This window comes from Biomphalaria glabrata, chromosome 4, assembly GCF_947242115.1.
Source record: "Biomphalaria glabrata chromosome 4, xgBioGlab47.1, whole genome shotgun sequence".
NCBI classification, from domain to species: Eukaryota; Metazoa; Mollusca; class Gastropoda; family Planorbidae; genus Biomphalaria; species Biomphalaria glabrata.
The window spans coordinates 29,344,764-29,369,344 of record NC_074714.1 but is presented as its reverse complement, the minus strand read 5'-3'; the positions used below and the strand labels follow the sequence as shown (position 1 = coordinate 29,369,344).

General features: G+C 36.0%; 2 protein-coding genes across 2 annotated transcripts in view; one reads left to right on the top strand and one right to left on the bottom strand.

Moving 5' to 3' along the window:
• Positions 1–438: 438 nt before the first annotated feature.
• The window catches only part of LOC106054183 (hepatocyte growth factor receptor-like), a 191,692-nt gene continuing 167,549 nt past the window's right edge, over positions 439–24,581 (top strand). The window contains exon 1 of the mRNA XM_056025509.1: positions 439–550. The gene's annotated coding sequence lies outside the window, so the exon portion shown is untranslated. The remainder of the gene's footprint in view (positions 551–24,581) is intronic.
• Positions 15,956–16,555, bottom strand: LOC129925946 (uncharacterized). The gene has a single exon (XM_056027546.1). It carries the CDS (start codon positions 16,553–16,555, stop codon positions 15,956–15,958), a length of 600 nt encoding a protein of 199 aa, XP_055883521.1.

Below are 24,581 nucleotides of genomic sequence, written 5' to 3'. Positions count from 1 at the left end.
GTATTTTGTAATATGTATGTAATAAGTATTAACTGTTTTATTATGCATTGCAATGTTATAATATTTTTATTATGGATGTTGTTCTTTGTGGCAACATCTGTTTGAATAGTACATGGGAAAGCACCCGGAGGAGATGGCATTCCTGCTGAAGTCATTCAGACTAGAAAACATGCTATAATCAAACCATTCCATTAATGTGTGGCGCCAAGTTGCACTAGGATGTCATAGCAAATCTTATTATGTGTAATTCATTTTGTCAGAGAACATGTCCCGCAAACCTCATGCGACGCTCTGTCACAACCTTACTAATGGGTAGACTCCCAGTTTGGCATAGGATTTTCTTGATTTAGACCCGATCTCTATAACTGACTCCTAAAATCTGTTTTAGCCGTCTTTGTTGAGCCACATTTATTGTTTTTCAATTTCGGCAGATGACTATTCACTGCACTTTATTAATGGAGCCCCGCTACTGGTAGAAATGTGTAACCTCTCTTGGCTACGCTCTTGGAAATAGGTGACTGTAGTTTGCTTTAGAATTTCTATCGAAAAGGTAAGTTTTATTGTGAAAATCATCTGAACTAAAAAATCTCTTGAGTTTTGTTTTTTTAAATTCAAAACCCCATTTAGTTACGGTCATAGAATTTGGTAACTGTAGTTTGCTTTAGAATAATATTGAAGATAGATTTTGCCACCTCAAAACGCTCTGTAGGGGGATTTTTAACTTGAAACCAACTAAAGGGGTTTTAAAGTTTTAAAAAAGTCATTTGTAGGAGAGGGGTTTAAACTCAAAATCTCCAATTGGCTTGGATACGCTCAAATAATTTGAGTGTATAATTTGCTTTTGTTTTTAATATTAAAGAGATATTTTACCTTCAAACCCCGCTGAAGGGGGGTTTAAACTCAAAACCCCCAATTGGCTTGGATACGCTCAAATAATTTGAGTGTGTAATTTGCTTTTTTTATATTGAAGAGGAATTTTTAGCCTCAAACTCCACTGGAGGGGAGTTAAAACTCAAAACCCCTTTGACTACACTCATAGACTTTTGAGCGTATAATTTGCTTTGTTTTTAATATTAAAGAGGTATTTTACCTTCAAACCCAGCTGAAGGGGGGTTAAAACTCAAAACTGAGTCAAAACCCAGTTAGCTACACTCATAACATTTTGAGTTCGTAATTTGCTTTTTTAGCGGCCCCCGTAGGGGGAAAACGCCGCTATTAGGTTTGTGCAAAATGTCCGTCTGTCCGTCTTTCACACTCAGATCTCGAAAACTAAAAGAGATATGAAAAATATTATTTCATCATTAAATGCGGCTTGAAAAGTTTAGGTGCAACGGCTACTTTTGGTTTTCTAAAAGCAAACCGTTTAATTTATAAAATTAATTATGCAAGCGATTTTTTCATAAAAATACACAAATTCTAAAACAATTACGTAAATGTAAGGGAGGCAATGTAACAATATGCTAACAAAGATGGACAATTTTTGTGTATTTTAAGTATCACTAAGTCAAATATATTTATAAAATGTAGGCTACAGGAAATGTTTACAACAAATATAAATAATAGTTAAAGGTGTTTTTTCTGGTCAACTAGCTGCTAAAATTAAAAGAAAACATTTCTGTTTGTTTATAAAGGCTAAGAATGCACTTTGTATGTAAATATCACGCACATTTTTTTTAATGGACTGTTTTTGCAGCGACTTTCGTGTAGTAGCGTAACATCGCAACACGTCATCGTACTGAACCAATTCCTTAAACTTTTTTTTAAAAATCAGATTTTATTTCTTTTTTGTTTAGTGCCCCCATCCGAATAAAAGTAGCTTATTTTGTGCGTTTTGTCTGTTGGTCGGTCTGTCCGTCACGATTAGATTAACAAGTAACACTAAAGGCTATTGTAAATCTGATTTAACCTTTAATTTTTCATTCAGAAATATTGCAATAGTTTTAAGTATCTATAATAGATTGTTCTGGATGTTTTGTGAAAAACAAATCAATGCCATTGAATATTTGTTTGCTCTTCTAATTATATTAGATTTTATTTCCATGCTTAAACGTTGCAAGAAACACATGATCTTTAATATATTGTTCCGGATTTTTAATGTAAATATCATATAAATGCTAAATAAAAATATCTATACTGATTTATATTTCATTAACTATAAAGTTGTTCCTGATATTGTTTTATAAAAAATAAATTATGTCAAAGGATTGTTTGAAATCGCATAATTGACTAATATTACAATTATATTCTTTGATACTACGTCACTATAGTTTATTTATCAATATCAATTGTTCCGAATTTTTAACTTAAAATCACTTTTTTGAATTATTTTACAGTTAATTTTCTTGCCGAAACATAATAAAAGTTGTTTAATCGGTAAAGAATGTTCCGGATTTTGTTTCGAAAAAGAAATCGACCTACATTAGGCCTACATTAATTTTCTTACAAATCGTCGCCAAAATGATCTAAATTTTATATAAAAAATCTAATAAGGCTAATAAATGTTTGAAATCCCTCTTCTAATAAATAAAACAAATAATTTTCTCATTTACGAAAATTGGTTGTTCCGGATTTTTAAAGAAAAATATTTTAACTCTATTTATGTAAAATCGCACTTCTCTCTTACACTACATTTAACTTTCTAGCAAAAACGTTAGAAAATTCTAATTATCGTTAATATTATGTTCCAATTTTTAAGGAAAACAACTTCCTAACACCAAAGTAAGGTTTAAAAATCTCTCCATAAGGCTATGGTACATCTAATTTTCATAACAGACCATCCCACAAATTTAATTAACGGCTTTTGATAAATCTGGAATTCTTATTTTCTCTCACTATAAATATATAAACATCCGGAACAATCTATTATAGAAACTTAAAACTAATGCGATGTTTCGGAAGGGAAATTAAATTTTAATCAGATTTTCAATAGCTTTTAGTCTTTTTTTTTTCTCGCTATTAACATAACGGACAGACAGACTGAGAGACAAAACAAAAAAAAAAGCGTCTTTAATCTTTTTATAAATAATATCAGGTGACCGAGCCTCGCTCGGATGAATAATTTGTTAAGGAAGTCATACCCGAAGTCATTTTGGGAATATTCTTGTAATTACGAAAATGAACGATCGGATAAAGACTACTAATCTGAAGAGTTGTTTTAGTGTTCTGTTAGTTCTAATTGTAGGCCTAATTGTACATGTCGATTAAATTTAAAGTCTTTTAAGTCCTCCTACAGCCTAGACAAACTACAGCTCACGTCCGTCTTATAGTTTTACAATCCATCTTTTGCGTAAAACAATTGTAGGCTTACTATTAATGGCTTGAAAGAAAGTCATTGCAGTGTAACTTTTCTACGTTATAGGGTAAAACATGCACTTAGTGACAAAGTAAAATGGCGCATTTTTTCTTATTAGACTTAAATCATCGCATTAGTTTTCTAAAGAAACGTTTCCGTGGGGCACCTCAGTTGCGCCGAACAATATGCTCGTTACCCATACGGGATACGTGCCCTGCCCAGCCTGACTATAAGAAGTTCATACCGGCTTTTGCCATCCTTCCATCCCAGTGGTGCTACAGCCCGTGGAGGGATATGGCCTGCTTTTACACATCCCTCCATTCAGATCTCTCTTGGGCCTTCCGTCAACACGCCCTAACTCCAAGCTTTTTACCGAGGTTTATAGTTAAATCAAAAGAGACTGCAGCGTACGCAAACTCGTTGACCGCTAGATGGATATCATGTTTAGTGTGAGCAAGTAAGGCGTAGAGAAGCTGTGTTATGACCCTTTCCTTTGTTTTGGTACAGGAGAGGTAGACACCGAAGCATGAGCACATGGTAATAATTCACCAGCAAAATAATAATAATAATAAGGCTTGTCTTAGAGTCCGAAAATTAATGAGGATTGCAGCTGTGACCTACATATCTTGCCACTTCCAAGGCAAGCATAACCGTTGTCCGCGGTGCTCGATTAAGATTTTCTTTTAGCGTCTGCGTTTGTCCTCGGCAGCAAATTTTCTTTTGGTCTCAAATGTGTATCCGAATTCTTTAAGTCCGACAGTTACGCTGGACAGAGCAGTATCCTGTATGGGAGACGAATCTCAGACGAACGCATGCCAAAGGCAGTCTTTTTTGGTGAGCTAAAAAGTGGTCTACGTAACACCGAAACGCTTAAAAGACCAGCTTATGGCGCAAACTTGACTTAGCTGACATAGAAGAGAGCATATGGTTGCATGCAACCTCAGAACGAGACAGCTGGAGGTCACCAGCAAAATAAACAACAAAGTAAAAGGTATCTACACCGCTCTACACAATTAAAGAGTAAACAACTTATTAAGCACTTAAAACACAATAACTAATCATATATCGGCACATTTAATTTCATTACTTTTCTTTCATAGTTCTATAATAAATCAATCTACAGTAAGATGGTGCGCAAATGTTTAATTAGGTCTATTGATCCTTTAGAACTCGATCTTGTTTGCAAAGAAATATTTTAGTATACTGCTGTAAGCTTAGTGACGTAAGCAGCGTTTTTCCCGTTTACGTCATGGAAAATTTTCATTCATAAAACATTCTAGCCAAAATTAATTTTTCGATAATGAGCCATTTTCAAACCGATATAACGGTCGATCTCGAGTTTTCCCGATGTGGCCAATGAGATGAGAATTTTTTTCTCACTATTATGCACATACCGTGAAATTTTAAAGAAAAACGTTAGAGCCGTTTTCGAAATAAAATTTATATATATATATAAATATAAATATATATACATACATACATACATACATACATACAAGAATTGCTCGCTTAAGAGTATAGGATATATTCCTATACTCTTAAGCGAGCAATTCTTGTATGTATGTATATATATTTATATATATATATATATATATAAATTTTATTTCGAAAACGGCTCTAACGATTTTCTTTAAAATTTCACGGTATGTGCATAATAAGGAGAAAAAAATTCTCAACTCATTGGCCACATTGGGAAAACTCGAGATCGACCGTTATATCGGTTTGAAAATGCCTCATTATCGAAAAATTAAGTTTGGCTAGAATGTTTTATGAATGAAAATTTTCCATGACGTAAACGGGAAAAACGCTGCTTACGTCACTAGGCTTACCGCAGTACACTAAAATATTTCTTTGCAAACAAGAACAAGTTTTAAAGAATCAATAGACCTAATTAAACATTTGCGCACCATGTTACTGTAGATTGATTTATTATAGAACTATGAAATAAAAGTAATGAAATAAATGTGCCGATGTATGATTAGTTATTGTGTTTTAAGTGCTTAATAAGTTGTTTACACTTTAATTGTGTAGAGCGGTGTAGATACCTTTTACTTTGTTGTTTATTTTGCTGCTGACCTCCATCTGTCTCGTTCTGAGGCCGCATGCAACCAGGTGCTCTCTTCTATGTCAGCTAAGTCAAGTTTGCGCCATAAGCTGGTGTTTTAAGCGTCTCGGTGTTACGTCGCCCACTTTTTAGCTCACCAAAAAAGACTGCCTTTGGCATGCGTTCGTCTGAGATTCGTCTCCCATACAGGATACTGCTCTGTCCAGCGTAACTTTCGGACTTAAAGAATTCCCTCTATACAAAGGCCGCGGATACACATTTGAGACCAAAAGAAAATTTGCTGCCGTGGACAGACGCAGACGCTAAAAGAAAATCTTAATCGAGCACCGCGGACAATGGTTATACTTGCCTTGGATGTGGCAAGATATGTAGGTCACAGCTGCAATCCTCATTAATTTTCGGACTCTAAGACAAGCCTTATTATTATTATTATTTTGCTGGTGAATTATTACCATGTGTTTATGCTTCGGTGTCTACTGTCCTGTACCAAAACAAAGGAAATGGTCCTGACACAGCTTCTCTACGCCTTACTTGCTCATACTAAACATATAGCGAGCGGTCAACGAGTTTGCTCACGCTGCAGCCTCTTTTGATTTTTAACTATAAACCTCGGTAAAAAGCTTGGAGTTAGGGCGTGTTGACGGAAAGCCCAGGAGAGATCTGAATGGAGGGATGTGTCATAGCACCACTGGGATGGATGGATGGCAAAAGCCGGTATGAACTTCTTATAGTCCGACAGTCAGGCTGTGAAGGGCACGTATCCCGTATGGGTAACGAGCATATTATTCGGCGTAACAGAGGTGCCCTACGGAAACGTTTCTTTAGAAAAATAATGCCATGATTTAAGTCTAATAAGAAAAAATGAGTCATTTTACTTTGTCACTAAGTTCATGTTTTACCCTATAACGTAGAGAAGTTACATTGCAAAGACTTTCTTCCAAGCAAATAATAGTAAGCCTACAATAGTTTTACTCAAAAGATGGATTGCAAAACTTTAAGACGGACTTGAGCTGTAGTTTTTCTAGACTGTAGGAGGACTTAAAAGACTTTAAATTTAATCGACATGTTCAATTAGGCCTACAATTAGAACTAACAGAACACTAAAACAACTCTTCAGATTAGTAGTCTTTATTCGATCGTTCATTTTCGCAATTACAAGAATATTCCCAAAATGACTTCGTGTATATAACCTTCCGAAATTATTTAACTGAGCGAGGTTTGGCCACCTGTACAAAAATATTCTCAAAATGACTTCGGGTATATATCCTTCCTTAACAAATTATTCATCCGAGCCAGGCTCGGTCACCTGATATTATATATTAAGTCTAACTAGCCCATCAAATGAAATGCTAAAAAAAAAACCTCGGTGCACCAATGTCTATGATCCCTCGAGTTGCTGCTCGTATCGAAGACATCTTTTAGTCTAACTAGGACGTGTGACGTATTGGATTTTTTTCCTTTGACGTCATATGGAATAAATTCTTTAAATTAAATGCTAAAACAACTCGGTATAGTAATCCTATACTCGTAAGCGAGCAATTCTTGTATGTATGTATGTATGTATATATATTTATATTTATTTATTTATTTATATATATATATATATATATATATATATATATATATATATATATATATATATATATATATATATATATATATATATATATATATATATATATATATATACATTTTATTTCAAAAACGGCTCTAACGATTCTCTTTAAAAGTTCACTGTATGTGCATAATAGTGAGAAAAAAATTCTCAACTTATTGGCCACATCGGGAAAACTCGAAGTCGACCGTAATATCGGTTTGAAAATGGCTCATTATCGAAAAATTAATTTTGGCTAGAATGTTTTATGAATGAAATTTTCTATATGACGTCAATGGGGAAAAAAAAACTTGACACCGCTTACGTCACTAGGCTCACAGCAGTACACAAAGACATTTCTTCGCAAACAAGAACAAGTTATAATGATTCAATTAAACATTTGCGCACCATCTTATTGTACATTGATCCATTATGAAACTATAGAAGAAAATAATGAAATTAAATATCTTTATATATGATTAGTTAATGTGTTTTAAAGGCTTTATAAATTGTTTACTTTTTAATTGCGTACACCCGTAGGTAGCTTTTACTTTGTTATTATTTTGCTGGTGAGTTATTGCAATGTGTTTAAGCTTCAAAGTCTACTGTCCCAGAGTGTCCCATACCAAAACATAGGAAATGGTCATAACACAGCTTATCTATGCCTTACTTGCCTTACTCGCACAACCAAGGCCGGCCTTAACATTTGCGGGGCCCTATGTGAAATGGATTGCGCGCGGACCAGTAAGGGTAGGGATAAGGATAATAAGTGAAAATAAAGATTTTGTATTAGAAAATAAATTCGTATTTGCATTACATCCAGGGCAAGCAAAACCATTGTCCGCAGGTGGTCGATTTAGATTTTCTTTTCGCCGTCTGCGTCTGTCTTCGGCAGCTGATCAACGTAAACAGACAGCCTCTTAACGTGGTAGACCACTTTACAAGTCTGGGTAGCATAATATCAAATGACGCCTCACTTTCAAGGGAAGTTGATAACCGTCTGGCCAGGGCCAGTGGCGCTTTTGGACGCTTTTAGAAAACAGAAAACAACTAAGTCTACTTGAGCGCTTTCACCAAAGGTGATTGCGCTCCATCATGGACCTACGGTGGCAAGACCGCACTACAAACAGCGATGTCCTTGCGAACGCCGGTATGGACAGTTTAGATGGACTTCTTATGGTCCGACAGTTACGCTGGGCAGGCCAACGTGCCTTAGCTGACATAGGAGAGAGCACCTGATTGCATGCGGCCTGAGAACGAGACAGCTGGAGATCACTAACAAAGGCCGCGGGATACACATTTGAGACCAAAAGATTAGACGATTAAGCATTAAACATTAGATGATTAAACATTAAACATTAAATGATTAGACATTAGATGATTAGACATTAGATGATTAAACATTAGATGATCAAACATTATATGATTAAACAGTAAACATTAGATGATTAAACATTAGATGATTAAACATTAGATGATTAAACATTAGATGATCAAACATTATATGATTAAACAGTAAACATTAGATGATTAAACATTAAACAGTAGATTATTAAACATTAAACGATTAAACATTAGATGATTAAACATTAAACGTTAGATGATTAAACATTAAACAGTATATGATTAAACATTAGATGATTAAACATTAAACAGTAGATGATTAAATATTAGATGATTAAACATTAAACAGTAGATGATTAAACAGATGATTAAACATTAAACAGTAGATGATTAAACATTAAAAATTAGAGGATTAAACATAAACAATTAGAGGATTAAACATTAAACAGTAGATGATTAAACATTAAAAATTAGAGGATTAAACATTAAAAATTAGAGGATTAAACATAAAAAATTAGAGGATTAAACATTAAAAATTAGATGATTAAACATAAAAAATTAGAGGATTAAACATTAAAAATTAGATGATTTAACATTAGAGGATAGATAGATAGATAGATAGATAGATAGATAGATAGATAGATAGATAGATAGATAGATAGATAGATAGATAGATAGATAGATAGATAGATAGAGATACATAGGGCAGCTACTGAATATAATATAAATAAAATACACTAATGGTGTGTAGTCTAATTTTGTTGATTTCTCTGCGTCCACAATGAAAGTAGGCAGGAACATTACTTCTCTGTAACACGTGGAATAATTGAATTCTATTCATTAGTTTTATCCAAGACTTGACGAAATACGATGCGAATGCTTATCAAGGGAATACATTATTTTATTCTCGTCTGATCGCTATTGATTTCAGCTGACGTTACAACATTCCCTGTTTCTAATTACCAGACCACAGGAGACAAGGAGATGAACTTGACTGGACGCAATGGTTAATTTCGGAAAGGCCATAATAATAAGTTGTTTAGCCTCGCACTGGTGGATCATGTTCTACGGCTACCATTAATAATTGACTAAGGCTGATATGCCTCGTCAGTAACTTACTGTTCTTATTGCTGTTTGAAGGGGTTTGGGGTTGTGTTACTATTGAACCTGTTGGTATTCATGTATATGTTGGTGGTCATTTGGTGGTCATGTATATGTTGGTGGTCATGTATATGTTGGTGGTCATTTGGTGGACATGTATATGTTGGTGGTCATGTATATGTTGGTGGTCATTTGGTTGTCATTTATATGTTGGTGGTCATGTATATATTGAGGGTCATGTAAAAGTAGAACAAATCCTGTATGTGTATGAGTGGTCATGTATTTCTTAGTGTTCTCCTGTATGTATAAGTGTGGTCATGTATTTCTTTGTGTTCTCCTGTATGTATAAGTGTGGTCATGTATTTCTTTGTGTTCTCCTGTATGTATAAGTGTGATCATGTATTTCTTTGTGTTCTCCTGTATGTATATGTGTGGTCATGTATTTCTTTGGGTTCTCCTGTATGTGTATGTGTGGTCATGTATTTCTTTGGGTTCTCCTGTATGTATATGTGTGGTCATGTATTTCTTTGGGTTCTCCTGTATGTGTATGTGTGGTCATGTATTTCTTTGGGTTCTCCTGTATGTATATGTGTGGTCATGTATTTCTTTGGGTTCTCCTGTATGTATATGTGTGGTCATGTATTTCTTTGGGTTCTCCTGTATGTGTATGTGTGGTCATGTATTTCTTTGGGTTCTCCTGTATGTGTATGTGTGGTCATGTATTTCTTTGTGTTCTCCTGTATGTGTATGTGTAGTCATGTATTTCTTTGGGTTCTCCTGTATGTGTATGTGTGGTCATGTATTTCTTTGAGTTCTCCTGTATGTGTATGTGTAGTCATGTATTTCTTTGTGTTCTCCTGTATGTGTATGTGTAGTCATGTATTTCTTTGTGTTCTAACATTTTCAAATGGAAAGTTTCCATTATTCAACAGAACCAAATCTACTTTAAAGAATTTCTCAGTCGATGGGTTTGTTTTTTATTTGATTGCTGAACATTCCCTAGTGTTGACGCAACACAAGATTTGTTCACTTATGAACATGATTACTGCCCTTATCAATAATGGAAGAATGCATCTGGAAAGAAACTCAATGAAGCGTTAATGTCTTTGTCTTAACGGTTACTCTCCAAACCAAATTTTTTTTCCACCTGAATAATTGACCAAGATCCTCGATGACTTGTGTTCTAATTATAGCTCTTCCTACTTTCTAAGTGCTAGGTGTCGGCTCTACAACCCTTCCCCTCCTGACACAGTCTGACCAGTTTTGTTCAGTGTATAGATCTAGCAAGACTTGTAACTACACAAGTGCTTAGGGCGTCACACTGAACTAGGACAAGGACAAAATGGATCCAATTGAATGTGAGTAGGGCTTTGAACATTTGGTTGAGCCAACAAATAGAGAAGATTGATGACTTTCAAACATTTCACTGAGTGTCCCATAGAAGATTGATGACTTTCAAACATTTCACTGAGTGTCCCATAGAAGATTGATGACTTTCAAACATTTCACTGAGTGTCACATGGAAGATTGATGACTTTCAAACATTTCACTGAGTGTCCCATGGAAGATTGATGACTTTCAAACATTTCACTGAGTGTCCCATAGAAGATTGATGACTTTCAAACATTTCACTGAGTGTCCCATAGAAGATTGATGACTTTCAAACATTTCACTGAGTGTCCCATAGAAGATTGATGACTTTCAAACATTTCACTGAGTGTCCCATAGAAGATTGATGACTTTCAAACATTTCACTGAGTGTCCCATAAAAGATTGATGACTTTCAAACATTTCACTGAGTGTCCCATAGAAGATTGATGACTTTCAAACATTTCACTGAGTGTCCCATAAAAGATTGATGACTTTCAAACATTTCACTCAGTGTCACATGGAAGATTGATGACTTTCAAACATTTCACTGAGTGTCCGATGGAAGATTGATGCCTTTCAAACATTTCACTGAGTGTCCCATAGAAGATTGATGACTTTCAAACATTTCACTGAGTGTCACATGGAAGATTGATGACTTTCAAACATTTCACTGAGTGTCCCATGGAAGATTGATGACTTTCAAACATTTCACTGAGTGTCCCATAGAAGATTGATGACTTTCAAACATTTCACTGAGTGTCCCATAGAAGATTGATGACTTTCAAACATTTCACTGAGTGTCCCATAGAAGACTGATGACTTTCAAACATTTCACTGAGTGTCCCATAGAAGATTGGTGACTTTCAAACATTTCACTGAGTGTCCCATAGAAGATTGATGACTTTCAAACATTTCACTGAGTGTCCCATAGAAGATTGATGACTTTCAAAAATTTCACTGAGTGTCCCATAGAAGATTGATGCCTTTCAAACATTTCACTGAGTGTCCCATAGAAGATTGATGACTTTCAAACATTTCACTGAGTGTCACATGGAAGATTGATGACTTTCAAACATTTCACTGAGTGTCCCATGGAAGATTGATGACTTTCAAACATTTCACTGAGTGTCCCATGGAAGATTAATGACTTTCAAACATTTCACTGTGTCCCAACCAATGTAGCAGTGCAAAATAAAAAATAAAAATATATTTAAAAAACACAATGATTATAATAAGTGTATTAATTAGTTTGGATCAGTCATGTAATTAAATTTGTAATAGATCTAGAGTAATCTAGACTAACAGTAATAAATATGTGCTATTAGAAATATTTTTACCAATTATTTTTGTTTATTTTTCATGCTTTTAGCTTTCTCACTACTCTATGATCCTATCACTTGTCTAACTACTCTATGATCCTATCACTTGTCTCACTACTCTATGATCCTATCACTTGTCTCACTACTCTATGATCCTGTCACTTGTCTCACTACTCTATGATCCTATCACTTGTCTCACTACTCTATGATCCTATCACTTGTCTCACTACTCTATGATCCTATCACTTGTCTCACTACTCTATGATCCTATCACTTGTCTCACTACTCTATGATCCTATCACTTGTCTCACTACTCTATGATCCTATCACTTCTCTCACTACTCTATGATCCTATCACTTGTCTCACTACTCTATGATCCTATCACTTGTCTCACTACTCTATGATCCTATCACTTGTCTCACTACTCTATGATCCTATCACTTGTCTCACTACTCTATGATCCTATCACTTGTCTCACTACTCTATGATCCTATCACTTGTCTCACTACTCTATGATCCTATCACTTGTCTCACTACTCTATGATCCTATCACTTGTCTCACTACTCTATGATCCTATCACTTGTCTCACTACTCTATGATCCTATCACTTGTCTCACTACTCTATGATCCTATCACTTGTCTCACTACTCTATGATCCTATCACTTGTCTCACTACTCTATGATCCTATCACTTGTCTCACTACTCTATGATCCTATCACTTGTCTCACTACTCTATGATCCTATCACTTGTCTCACTACTCTATGATCCTATCACTTGTCTCACTACTCTATGATCCTATCACTTGTCTCACTACTCTATGATCCTATCACTTGTCTCACTACTCTATGATCCTATCACTTGTCTCACTACTCTATGATCCTATCACTTGTCTCACTACTCTATGATCCTATCACTTGTCTCACTACTCTATGATCCTATCACTTGTCTCACTACTCTATGATCCTATCACTTGTCTCACTACTCTATGATCCTATCACTTGTCTCACTACTCTATGATCCTATCACTTGTCTCACTACTCTATGATCCTATCACTTGTCTCACTACTCTATGATCCTATCACTTGTCTCACTACTCTATGATCCTATCACTTGTCTCACTACTCTATGATCCTATCACTTGTCTCACTACTCTATGATCCTATCACTTGTCTGGACCAGTTGGAAAGGGGTAGAGGGAAGAACGAAATCGGTATGTCGGTGATCGCTTTTAAAATGTATTTATGCAACTTGAGGAATACGGAAATCGAAGGCTTCTCAAGCCAATACGGTGACCACTGTGCTAGGGAGATGCGTATTAAAATAGGCTTTGTAGTTATTTACAGTTATTTTTTTTAAATTTCAACAAACAATAAAAGGGACTAATTTAACTTATACTACCTTATCAGTCAAGTAAACTTTCTTTCCCTTGTTCGAGATACCAAAAAAATTAATTACCAATAGTTAATTAACTAATTATAATTTTTTAACTATTATTCTTGTGTTGGCGTGTAAAGAATTAATTGTGCAAAATTTCATCTTGATCCGAGATTGGGTCTGGAAAAATAACGTGTACAAACTTTTGACCAGACAGACAGAGTTGATATATAGCTTGTAAAAAGAAAAATATACAAAATATTTATTTTTAAAAGACCATTCACCAATTATAAAACTTATAGAGCGAATTGTTTCCTCTTTAACAAATGAATGTTAGATTTTAAAATAATTTACTTCGCCCCCCCCCCCCGGTCCCGAGAAAGAATCCTGGATTAGCAAATGTAGGCCCCTATACATCTGCTACACTTTATAATTTTCAAAGGACCCGCGCTAATTCTAGGTGTAAATTATTAAATTAAATCATTTTATAACTTATAACAGACTTCCTGCATTCTCCTGATTTACCAGGAGCTCCTTGAAATTTTCTGAAATTGCAAAATATACGAAAAAGTCCTGGAAATCTTAGAAAATTATAAAAATCTTTTGAAAATACAAAAAAAAAACAAAAACAAAAAAATTCATTCCGAAATATATAGACAAAAAAAATGTCATTTTGGGGTGTCATTCAAAATAGAAAACGCCAATGGGTTTTTTGAGTTTAAACCCCCCTTCAGTGGAGATTGATGCTAAAAATACCTCTTCAATATAAAAATAAAGTAAATTACACACTAAAATTCTTCTTCCTCCAGATAGCTTTTTTAAAGTTTAAAAACCTTCCAGATGGTTTTGAGTTTAAAATTCTCCTCAAGAGAGTTTTGAGGTTTAAAACCCCCTCTTCAATATTATCCTAAGCAAATACAGTCACCAAATTCTATGAGCGTAGCTAAAAGGGTTTTGAATTGGTTAAAAAAATAGGATGGCTGCCTGGTCGTGCGGTTTGCGCGCTGGACTGTCGTTCGGATTTATCGACTGTCGAGGGTTCAAACCCTGCCCGCTCCCATTCCCCGTCGTCCTGCGGGAGGTTTGGACTAGGAAGTAAACTATCTTCAACTCTGAAGGAACATCCGAAACATGTAAAACATTTTACAAACCCTCATTAGATGATTTTGACGATAAAACTTTCCTTTTCGATATAAAATCTAAAGCAAACTACAGTCACCTATTTCCAAGAGCGTAGCCAAGAGAGGTTACAAATTTCTGCCAGTGGCTGGGATCCACTAATAAAGAGCAGTGAATAGTCTGCCAAAATTGAAAAAGACTAAATGTGGCTCAACAAAGATAGCCAAGGTGGATTTTAGGAGTCAGTTATAGAGATCGGATCTCAGTCTAGGAAATCCTATGCCGAACTAAGTCGACCCCTTAGTAAGGTTGTGATAGAGCGTAGAAATGAGGTTTGCGGGAGACTTTCTACGACAAAATGAATTACGCATACAAAGAGTTGCATTGACATGGAGGTCATTACGAGGAAAGCGCAAACAGGGACATCCTAGTACAACTTCACGCCACACTTTCATGGAGGTCCTCAGAGCAGGTGTGAAAGGCTTCAGACATTGCTAGTGACAGATTTTTTGTGGAAAGGGTCTAAGTCAGTAAGAATAGCTCAGTAGGTTTTTGAAATACAACTTTTTAATAGCAGGATAATGCATGTAGATATCTAAGAATATGTATTTTTTTTGTTAGAATAACGGAAATAGTGCTTGGCTGGCAATAGGAATTCTACAATTTTTCCAGTAACTCCAGGAAGAACCTATTCTTGGTGTGACAAGTCGGATTAAAATTTGGCCGTTTTGGGTGTTTAGGGGATTTTATGGTTTGAGAATCCTCACTTGCACATATAAACTACAAGCACAGCGTTATAATGCAGGCAACAAATACTATATTTAGATGTAAAATTATGTACAGTTTATTATACAAAATAAGATAATGAAGGGTGAAATGTTGTACAGTTGCTAGAATGGGATCCAGCGTATTTACATGTAGGAGACTATCATCATCAAATATTAGAACGAAGTGGTCTGAGTGTCATTGGGCTGGTTGCTTAGCTTTTGGTCCTGTGCTGCACTGATGAGACGGGTGTGGCTGGTACTGACGCTGTCTGCTGGTGGGCTGGTGTAGTGGATCCAGGCTCCGTGTGCAGTCCAACTTGTATGGTTGCAGAGCTAAGCCGCGTCTACCAATCAGTTAAGCCAGTGACGAGTCTGTATTGTAGATTTGTTTAAATTCAAAGGCTGCAAAGTAGCGATAGCCGAAACTGTTGAAGATCTAAATTTGCAAACTCTTTGAAAGTGACCCTTTTTGAAGCACTGATTGCATGTCACTTCCCTTGCAGGGCATTGAGAGCGGGGATGCTTAACCCTGCCGCAAAAATAACACTTCCTAGCTAATGCATTTACTTCATGTGTGTGTGAATTGCTTGCACTTTGAGGAATCATTACATTTGGCAAGGGTGTGGCCGAAGAATTGGTGAGAGTAGTTGCCGCGCAATTAGTTTCCGCTGTGATGATTCATACTGTAATGAGTGCTGATAAGCATGTTCTAGTAAGCGAGACTCCTCGAAGGCGTCCTTTAAACTCAAAACAGTCTTTTCAAGTAAACGTTTTCGAATGCTGTTGGACACTAGTCCATTGATAAACGAATCTCTAATAGCCTCTTCTCGGTGTTGTTCAGCAGTCACCGCTCTGAAGTTGCAATCTTTGGATAGAATTCTTAATTTCTGCATGTAGGCGTCTATCGTTTCACATTGCTCTTGTTTGCAAGTAGCTAACCTGTGCCTAGCAAACACCTCATTCTTTGGTTGAATGTAGATGCCATTTAGAGTCTGGATTGCTTCATCAAATGTCTCTTTATCAAGTATCATTTGATATACAGCAGGAGAGATATAGTTTATCAGTAGTTTCTTAGTATCAAGATTGTCTACTGATACTACTGATATAAAATTTTTAAACGTTTCATACCAGTGCTGCCAATGCTCTGCTGCTTGAGGTGCTATGGGCTCGATGTCAAAATTCTCTGGGCGAAATATCCTATCCATTTCGAAATTCTAACAACTTCACAGTTTTGGATTCAGTGTATTAAATTGTTATGAACATAAAGATAAGAGAGTCCAAAAACCATGTCTGTATAGTATGGGTATAATACACTGAATGACTACACAACACACATTTCGTGAACACATTCTTACGGACGAGTTACAAGTACATGTAAACATAAGAACGACAACCGATACAGAATATAATTTTCATAACAATGGCTAAACCGATTTGTACATCATGTCGTTGCAGCTTTTATTTTTAGGCAACATCCGCCTGAAGTCTTATCAACCTAACGCTGATACCAGATTTGTTGGTACCATATCTGCAGATACCAGTCTTACTTATCCTCATAAGTGTCCAAGCAACAACGCTAGCCACAGACTCGTCACTGGCTTGGCTGAATGATAGCCGCAGCTTAGCTCTGCAGTTATACATCGTTGGACTGCACCCGGAGCCTGGATCCACCTCGCCAGCCCACCAGCAGACAGCATCAGTACCAGACACACACCCGTCTCATCAGTGCAGCACCGGACCTAAAGCTAAGCAACCAGCCCAATGACACCCAGACCACTTGGTTCTCAAATCTAATGATGATAGACTTATTCATGTAAATATGCTAGATCCGATCCTAGCAACTGTACAGCATTTTACCTTGTAATTATTTCTCTTGTATAATAAACTGTACATAATTTTACATATAGTATTTGTTGCCTGCATTATAACGCTGTGCCTGTAGATTATATGTGCAAGAGTGGGTTCTCAAATCATAAAACCCCCTAGACACCCAAAACGGCCAAATCCTAATCCACCTTGTCACAACTTCACAGATTTAGATTAAAACTTTCAAATAATATTTTTAAAAAAGCACATTTGTAAGTGATACATTTTGTTCAATAGGCATGTTTGTAACTTTGTTTGAGTACAGAACTATAATTCAAAGTTCTAAAAAAAAACATTTCGGAAATGGAAGGAGAAATTAAGTGAACCTATTAGATTTTACTCTAATTTTTTTTGCATAACTCATCTCAATTGTTACTCTTATAATGAAAACTTTAAATGAATTCAAAATTTACCAAAAAACAAATCTTTCGTAAAATAACTAAGATAAATTCGTATGCAATTACATAAAATCTATCGCCATATTTGACTTTTCTGTTTTAAAACGTCATCTTATCGTCTGGAAAGGGGTAATTGCGGTAGAGTGAAAACGTTAATCCTCGCTCCTTTTTATAACTTCTGTTCATGGTTGCATTTGGCATTGAAGAATAGGGGTGGGGCGACTCGATAAAAGAATTTAATTTTTAACATATATAAATTATATTAGTAACATTTTTTTTAATTTTGTAATTTCTTTACTAAAATACAAAAAGAAAAAAGTATTGGTTTGTCCGAAGCGAGAAAGGCGATTGCATGTATCCTCCCTCCCACCTGGTACAACCCTTTTTCATTTTATATTTACTAATCATAAAATTTGAGATCAGAGTGTGTGAGCGACATTATATACAAATAGGTTAAAACATCAATATGTAGCTTAAATTATATAAATATTCAACTAATTTTGTTCAAAAAACTATGATTTCTACATATAAAAAGGACCGCCCCCCCACACACTCAGAGGGCTAGAGTGGGGTGGGAAGCAGAAGCTATCGCCCCCCCCCCCACCTCAAGGAATCGGCTAAGTGTAGCGACATAATATAAAAATTATATTGTAATTCAACTCATTTTGTTTACAAACTATGAATTCTAATTAAAAGGTTAGGGTTTAGGTTGAAAGGGCAGTAGATGTATTCGGCCACCCCCCCCCCCCCGCCCAATTGGCTAACAGGGGAACGACATAATATAAAGATCGGCTAAAATATTAATAACAAGTCTTAATTATATAGATATTTACTATTTACAACTATCCAGCAGTGATATTCGGGCGAGCCGAATATGGCCGGATAGTAAAAAATGGCCTAATATTCAGCCGGTGCCGGAGCTACAATCCGGTGCATCGCTAGCTACAAGGCACATGCTGCATGACACATGTTAAAAGACATTATAATTATACACGTGTTCGTTACAAGTCATGTTCTACAAGACACTTGTAACAAGTCGTGTGCTACAAGACACATGACACATGTTACACGACATATGTTACAAGTCACATGTTACATGTGATACAAGACACTTATTACACTTGTTTTTATAAGAGTTTTTTTTAAAGCTATAGTAATAAGAAAGCCTCTTTTTTTTTAGTATGCAGTAAATAAATAAGGGCAGGTGAGCTACTGGTCGTCCACTTTTAAAGTATACTGATGTAAGCAAATGTGACAAGGTGCTCTTCAAAATCGACACTAACAGTTTGGGGAAAGAGAGTCACTGGATAGATCCACAAGGAGAGCAATCCTAAAGGAAGGGTCCTGAATTGCCGAAGACATACACACCAGAAGTAGAAAGAAGGGTGAAAGTTCAACAACCCCTACCAATCCCAAATGCACAACCTGTGACGGCAGCTGTGTATCAAGGATTGGCCTCTTTAGTTCCATGAGAATCCGCAAAGATCGTCTCTCGTAAAATGCCACAGAGATAAATAAAAAAACTTTTTTCATATTTTGAGATTTTTAAGTTCAACTGAGAAATGCCAAGGACGCTAAATTGACCTTCAATGTTGCCAACTAAATTTAAAAAAAAAACGTTCAAAACTCCTTGGTGTTTTCTCTTCGGACTACTAAAAGTCTAGAGTAGAAATCTGTGTGTCAGATATATTTTATAAGCCTGAAGATGTTAAACGGAACTCATATTTGTAATAACTTGCAAAAAATCTCTAGATCTAGTTTATGTAATGGGCAATGACACTATCTACAGCTGGAATAACCTTCCCAGTGTGCAACCGAACATTCTGGGCTCACAAAGGTCTCACCAGCCTCATGAGGAGGCATAAAACCCCAGTGCAAAGCCCTCAGCCTCCTGGATGACAAAGAGGTCATCATCGAACCACGATGGACGAACTATATATGTAAAATGGTATTCTTTTCAGCTAAGTCTAAACGACTCTAAATATATATGAGGAGCTCACTGTTACTAGTGTAGCTAAACAATATAAACTGTAAATTTGTGTAACTGATAGACATGATCTACACATAGTTTAGAGTGTAACTGATAGACAAGATCTACACATAGTTTAGATTCTAATTCTAATTTATTGACAACATCAAACTAAACTTAACATTCCTGAGAAGTTTTCATTTGAATCCATTTGATTTTCGTATCAACTTTTTGGTTTATTACCGCAAGCCCATTAGTTTTGTACTAAGTTTTGAGTTGTGGGGCCACTGTCATAGAGTAAAAGTCTAATGCTTCCTCCAGTGCACACAAATGTTCGCTTCTCCACACGTCCTTGATACTGTACCTGGACTACACTCGAAACTTTATTATCTCTAGTTTTCAGCAAACCTCCAATAGCGATTCTAGTGATAAAAACTAGTTCATCTCTATTGGTTTATGTTAAATAGGAAATAACAATCGAACTGGCCAACGTGTTGTGTGTTAAGTTTTCCTTTCTCTAGCAGCTAAGTTCACTAACTCTTTTGTTTACATCCTGGTTAAGGAGTTTTTTTTTGAAAGGGGACATAACTGTTTCTATTTAACGATGTTGCAGCTGTAAGATTTAATTAAGTCCCCTGTTTGTCTTTTGAAATAAATTGTATTCGAACAAAGAGATTGTTTAATGTTCTCTAGGAGCATTGGTCGCTTCCACCACCGTTAGGCGTTGGGTAGAGATGTTAATCGTTGGAAAGATTTAGTATCACACCAAATAATTAGACCTAGAATCACAACAAATGATTAGACCTAGAATCACACCAAGGGATTAGGCCTAGAATCACACCAAATGATTAGGAGAGTATCACACCAAGGGATTAGGCCTAGAATCACACCAAATGATTAGGAGAGTATCACACTAAGGGATTAGGCCTAGAATAAAAACAAATGTTTAGGCATAGAATCACAATAAATGTTTAGGCCTAGAATCAAAACCAATGTTTAGGCCTAGAATCACAATAAATGTTTAGGCTTAGAATCACAACCAATATTTAGGCCTAGAATCACAACAAATGTTTAGGCTTAGAATCACAACCAATGTTTAGGCCTAGAATCACAACAAATGTTTAGGCCTAGAATCGCAACCAATGTTTAGGCCTAGAAGCACACCAAATGTTTAGGCTTAGAATCACAACCAATGTTTAGGCCTAGAACCACAACAAATGTTTAGGCCTAGAATCATAACAAATGTTTAGGCTTAGAATCATAACAAATGTTTAGGCCTAGAATCACAACCAATGTTTAGATCTAGAATCACAACCAATGTTTAGGCCTAGAATCACAATAAATGTTTAGGCCTAGAATCACAACCAATGTTTAGGCCTAGAATCATAACAAGAGTTTAGGCTTAGAATCATAACAAATGTTTAGGCTTAGAATCATAACCAATGTTTAGGTCTAGAATCACAACCAATGTTTAGGCCTAGAATCACAATAAATGTTTAGGCTTAGAATCACAACCAATATTTAGGCCTAGAATCACAACAAATGTTTAGGCTTAGAATCACAACCAATGTTTAGGCCTAGAATCACAACAAATGTTTAGGCCTAGAATAGCAACCAATGTTTAGGCCTAGAATCACAACAAATGTTTAGGCTTAGAATCACAACAATTGTTTAATCTACGTATGATTGTATCAAGGAGAAACTAGCTACACAAAGTATGAGTGTATCAAGGAGAAACTAGCTACACAAAGTATGAGTGTATCAAGAAGAAACTAGCTACACTAAACTAGCTACACAAAGTATGAGTGTATCAAGAAGAAACTAGCTACACTAAACTAGCTACACAAAGTATGAGTGTATCAAGGAGAAACTAGCTACACTAAACTAGCTACACAAAGTATGAGTGTATCAAGAAGAAACTAGCTACACTAAACTAGCTACACAAAGTATGAGTGTATCAAGGAGAAACTAGCTACACTAAACTAGCTACACAAAGTATGAGTGTATCAAGAAGAAACTAGCTACACTAAACTAGCTACACAAAGTATGAGTGTATCAAGGAGAGACTAGCTACACTAAACTAGCTACAGAAAGTATGAGTGTATCAAGGAGAAACTAGCTACACAAAGTATGAGTGTATCAAGAAGAAACTAGCTACACTAAACTAGCTACACAAAGTATGAGTGTATCAAGAAGAAACTAGCTACACTAAACTAGCTACACAAAGTATGGGTGTATCAAGGAGAAACTAGCTACACAAAGTATGAGTGTATCAAGGAGAAACTAGCTACACAAAGTATGAGTGTATCAAGAAGAAACTAGCTACACAAAGTATGAGTGTATCAAGGAGAAACTAGCTACACAAAATATGAGTGTATCAAGGAGAAACTAGCTACACTAAACTAGCTACACAAAGTATGAGTGTATCAAGGAGAAACTAGCTACACTAAACTAGCTACACAAAGTATGAGTGTATCAAGGAGAAACTAGCTACACAAAGTATGAGTGTATCAAGGAGAAACTAGCTACACAAAGTATGAGTGTATCAAGGAGAAACTAGCTACACCAGGTATGGGTGTATCAAGGAGAAACTAGCTACACAAAGTATAAGTGTATCAAGGAGAAACTAGCTACACAAAGTATGAGTGTATCAAGGAGAAACTAGCTACACCAGGTATGGGTGTATCAAGGAGAAACTAGCTACACCAGGTATGGGTGTATTAAGGAGAAACTAGCTACACAAAGTATGAGTGTATCAAGGAGAAACTAGCTACACAAAGTATGAGTGTATCAAGGAGAAACTAGCTACACAAAGTATGACTGTATCAAGAAGAAACTAGCTACACTAAACTAGCTACACAAAGTATGAGTGTATCAAGGAGAAACTAGCTACACAAAGTATGAGTGTATCAAGGAGAAACTAGCTACACAAAGTATGAGTGTATAAAGGAGAAACTAGCTACACTACGTATATGTATATCAAGGAGGAACGAGCTACACTACGTATATGTATATCAAGGAGAAACTAGCTACACTACGTATATGTATATCAAGGAGAAACTAGCTACACTACGTATATGTATATCAAGGAGAAACGAGCTACACTACGTATATGTATATCAAGGAGAAACTAGCTACACTACATATAGGTGTATCAAGGAGAAACTAGCTACACTACGTATGGGTGTATCAAGAATAAACTAGCTACACAAAGCATAAGTGTATCAAGGAGAAACTAGCTACACCAGGTATGGGTGTATCAAGGAGAAACTAGCTACACAAAGTATGAGTGTATCAAGGAGAAACTAGCTACACCAGGTATAAGTGTATCAAGGAGAAACTAGCTACACCAGGTATGGGTGTATCAAGGAGAAACTAGCTACACAAAGTATGAGTGTATCAAGGAGAAACTAGCTACACCAGGTATGGGTGTATCAAGGAGAAACTAGCTACACCAGGTATGGGTGTATCAAGGAGAAACTAGCTACACAAAGTATGAGTGTATCAAGGAGAAACTAGCTACACAAAGTATGAGTGTATCAAGGAGAAACTAGCTACACAAAGTATGAGTGTATCAAGGAGAAACTAGCTACACCAGGTATGGGTGTATCAAGGAGAAACTAGCTACACAAAGTATAAGTGTATCAAGGAGAAACTAGCTACACAAAGTATGAGTGTATCAAGGAGAAACTAGCTACACCAGGTATGGGTGTATCAAGGAGAAACTAGCTACACCAGGTATGGGTGTATTAAGGAGAAACTAAATACACAAAGTATGAGTGTATCAAGGAGAAACTAGCTACACAAAGTATGAGTGTATCAAGGAGAAACTAGCTACACAAAGTATGAGTGTATCAAGGAGAAACTAGCTACACAAAGTATGAGTGTATCAAGGAGAAACTAGCTACACCAGGTATAAGTGTATCAAGGAGAAACTAGCTACACAAAGTATGAGTGTATCAAGGAGAAACTAGCTACACAAAGTATGAGTGTATCAAGGAGAAACTAGCTACATAAAGTATGAGTGTATCAAGGAGAAACTAGCTACACAAAGTATGAGTGTATCAAGGAGGAACTAGCTACACAAAGTATGAGTGTATCAAGGAGAAACTAGCTACACAAAGTATGAGTGTATCAAGGAGAAACTAGCTACACTAAGTATGAGTGTATCAAGGAGAAACTAGCTACACTAAGTATGAGTGTATCAAGGAGAAACTAGCTACACTAAACTAGCTACACAAAGTATGAGTGTATCAAGGAGAAACTAGCTACACAAAGTATGAGTGTATCAAGGAGAAACTAGCTACACTAAACTAGCTACACAAAGTATGAGTGTATCAAGGAGAAACTAGCTACACTAAACTAGCTACACAAAGTATGAGTGTATCAAGGAGAAACTAGCTACACTAAACTAGCTACACAAAGTATGAGTGTATCAAGGAGAAACTAGCTACACTAAACTAGCTACACAAAGTATGAGTGTATCAAGGAGAAACTAGCTACACAAAGTATGAGTGTATCAAGGAGAAACTAGCTACACAAAGTATGAGTGTATCAAGGAGAAACTAGCTACACAAAGTATGAGTGTATCAAGGAGAAACTAGCTACACAAAGTATGAGTGTATCAAGGAGGAACTAGCTACACAAAGTATGAGTGTATCAAGGAGAAACTAGCTACACAAAGTATGAGTGTATCAAGGAGAAACTAGCTACACTAAGTATGAGTGTATCAAGGAGAAACTAGCTACACAAAGTATGAGTGTATCAAGGAGAAACTAGCTACACTAAACTAGCTACACAAAGTATGAGTGTATCAAGGAGAAACTAGCTACACTAAACTAGCTACACAAAGTATGAGTGTATCAAGGAGAAACTAGCTACACTAAACTAGCTACACAAAGTATGAGTGTATCAAGGAGAAACTAGCTACACTAAACTAGCTACACAAAGTATGAGTGTATCAAGGAGAAACTAGCTACACTAAACTAGCTACACAAA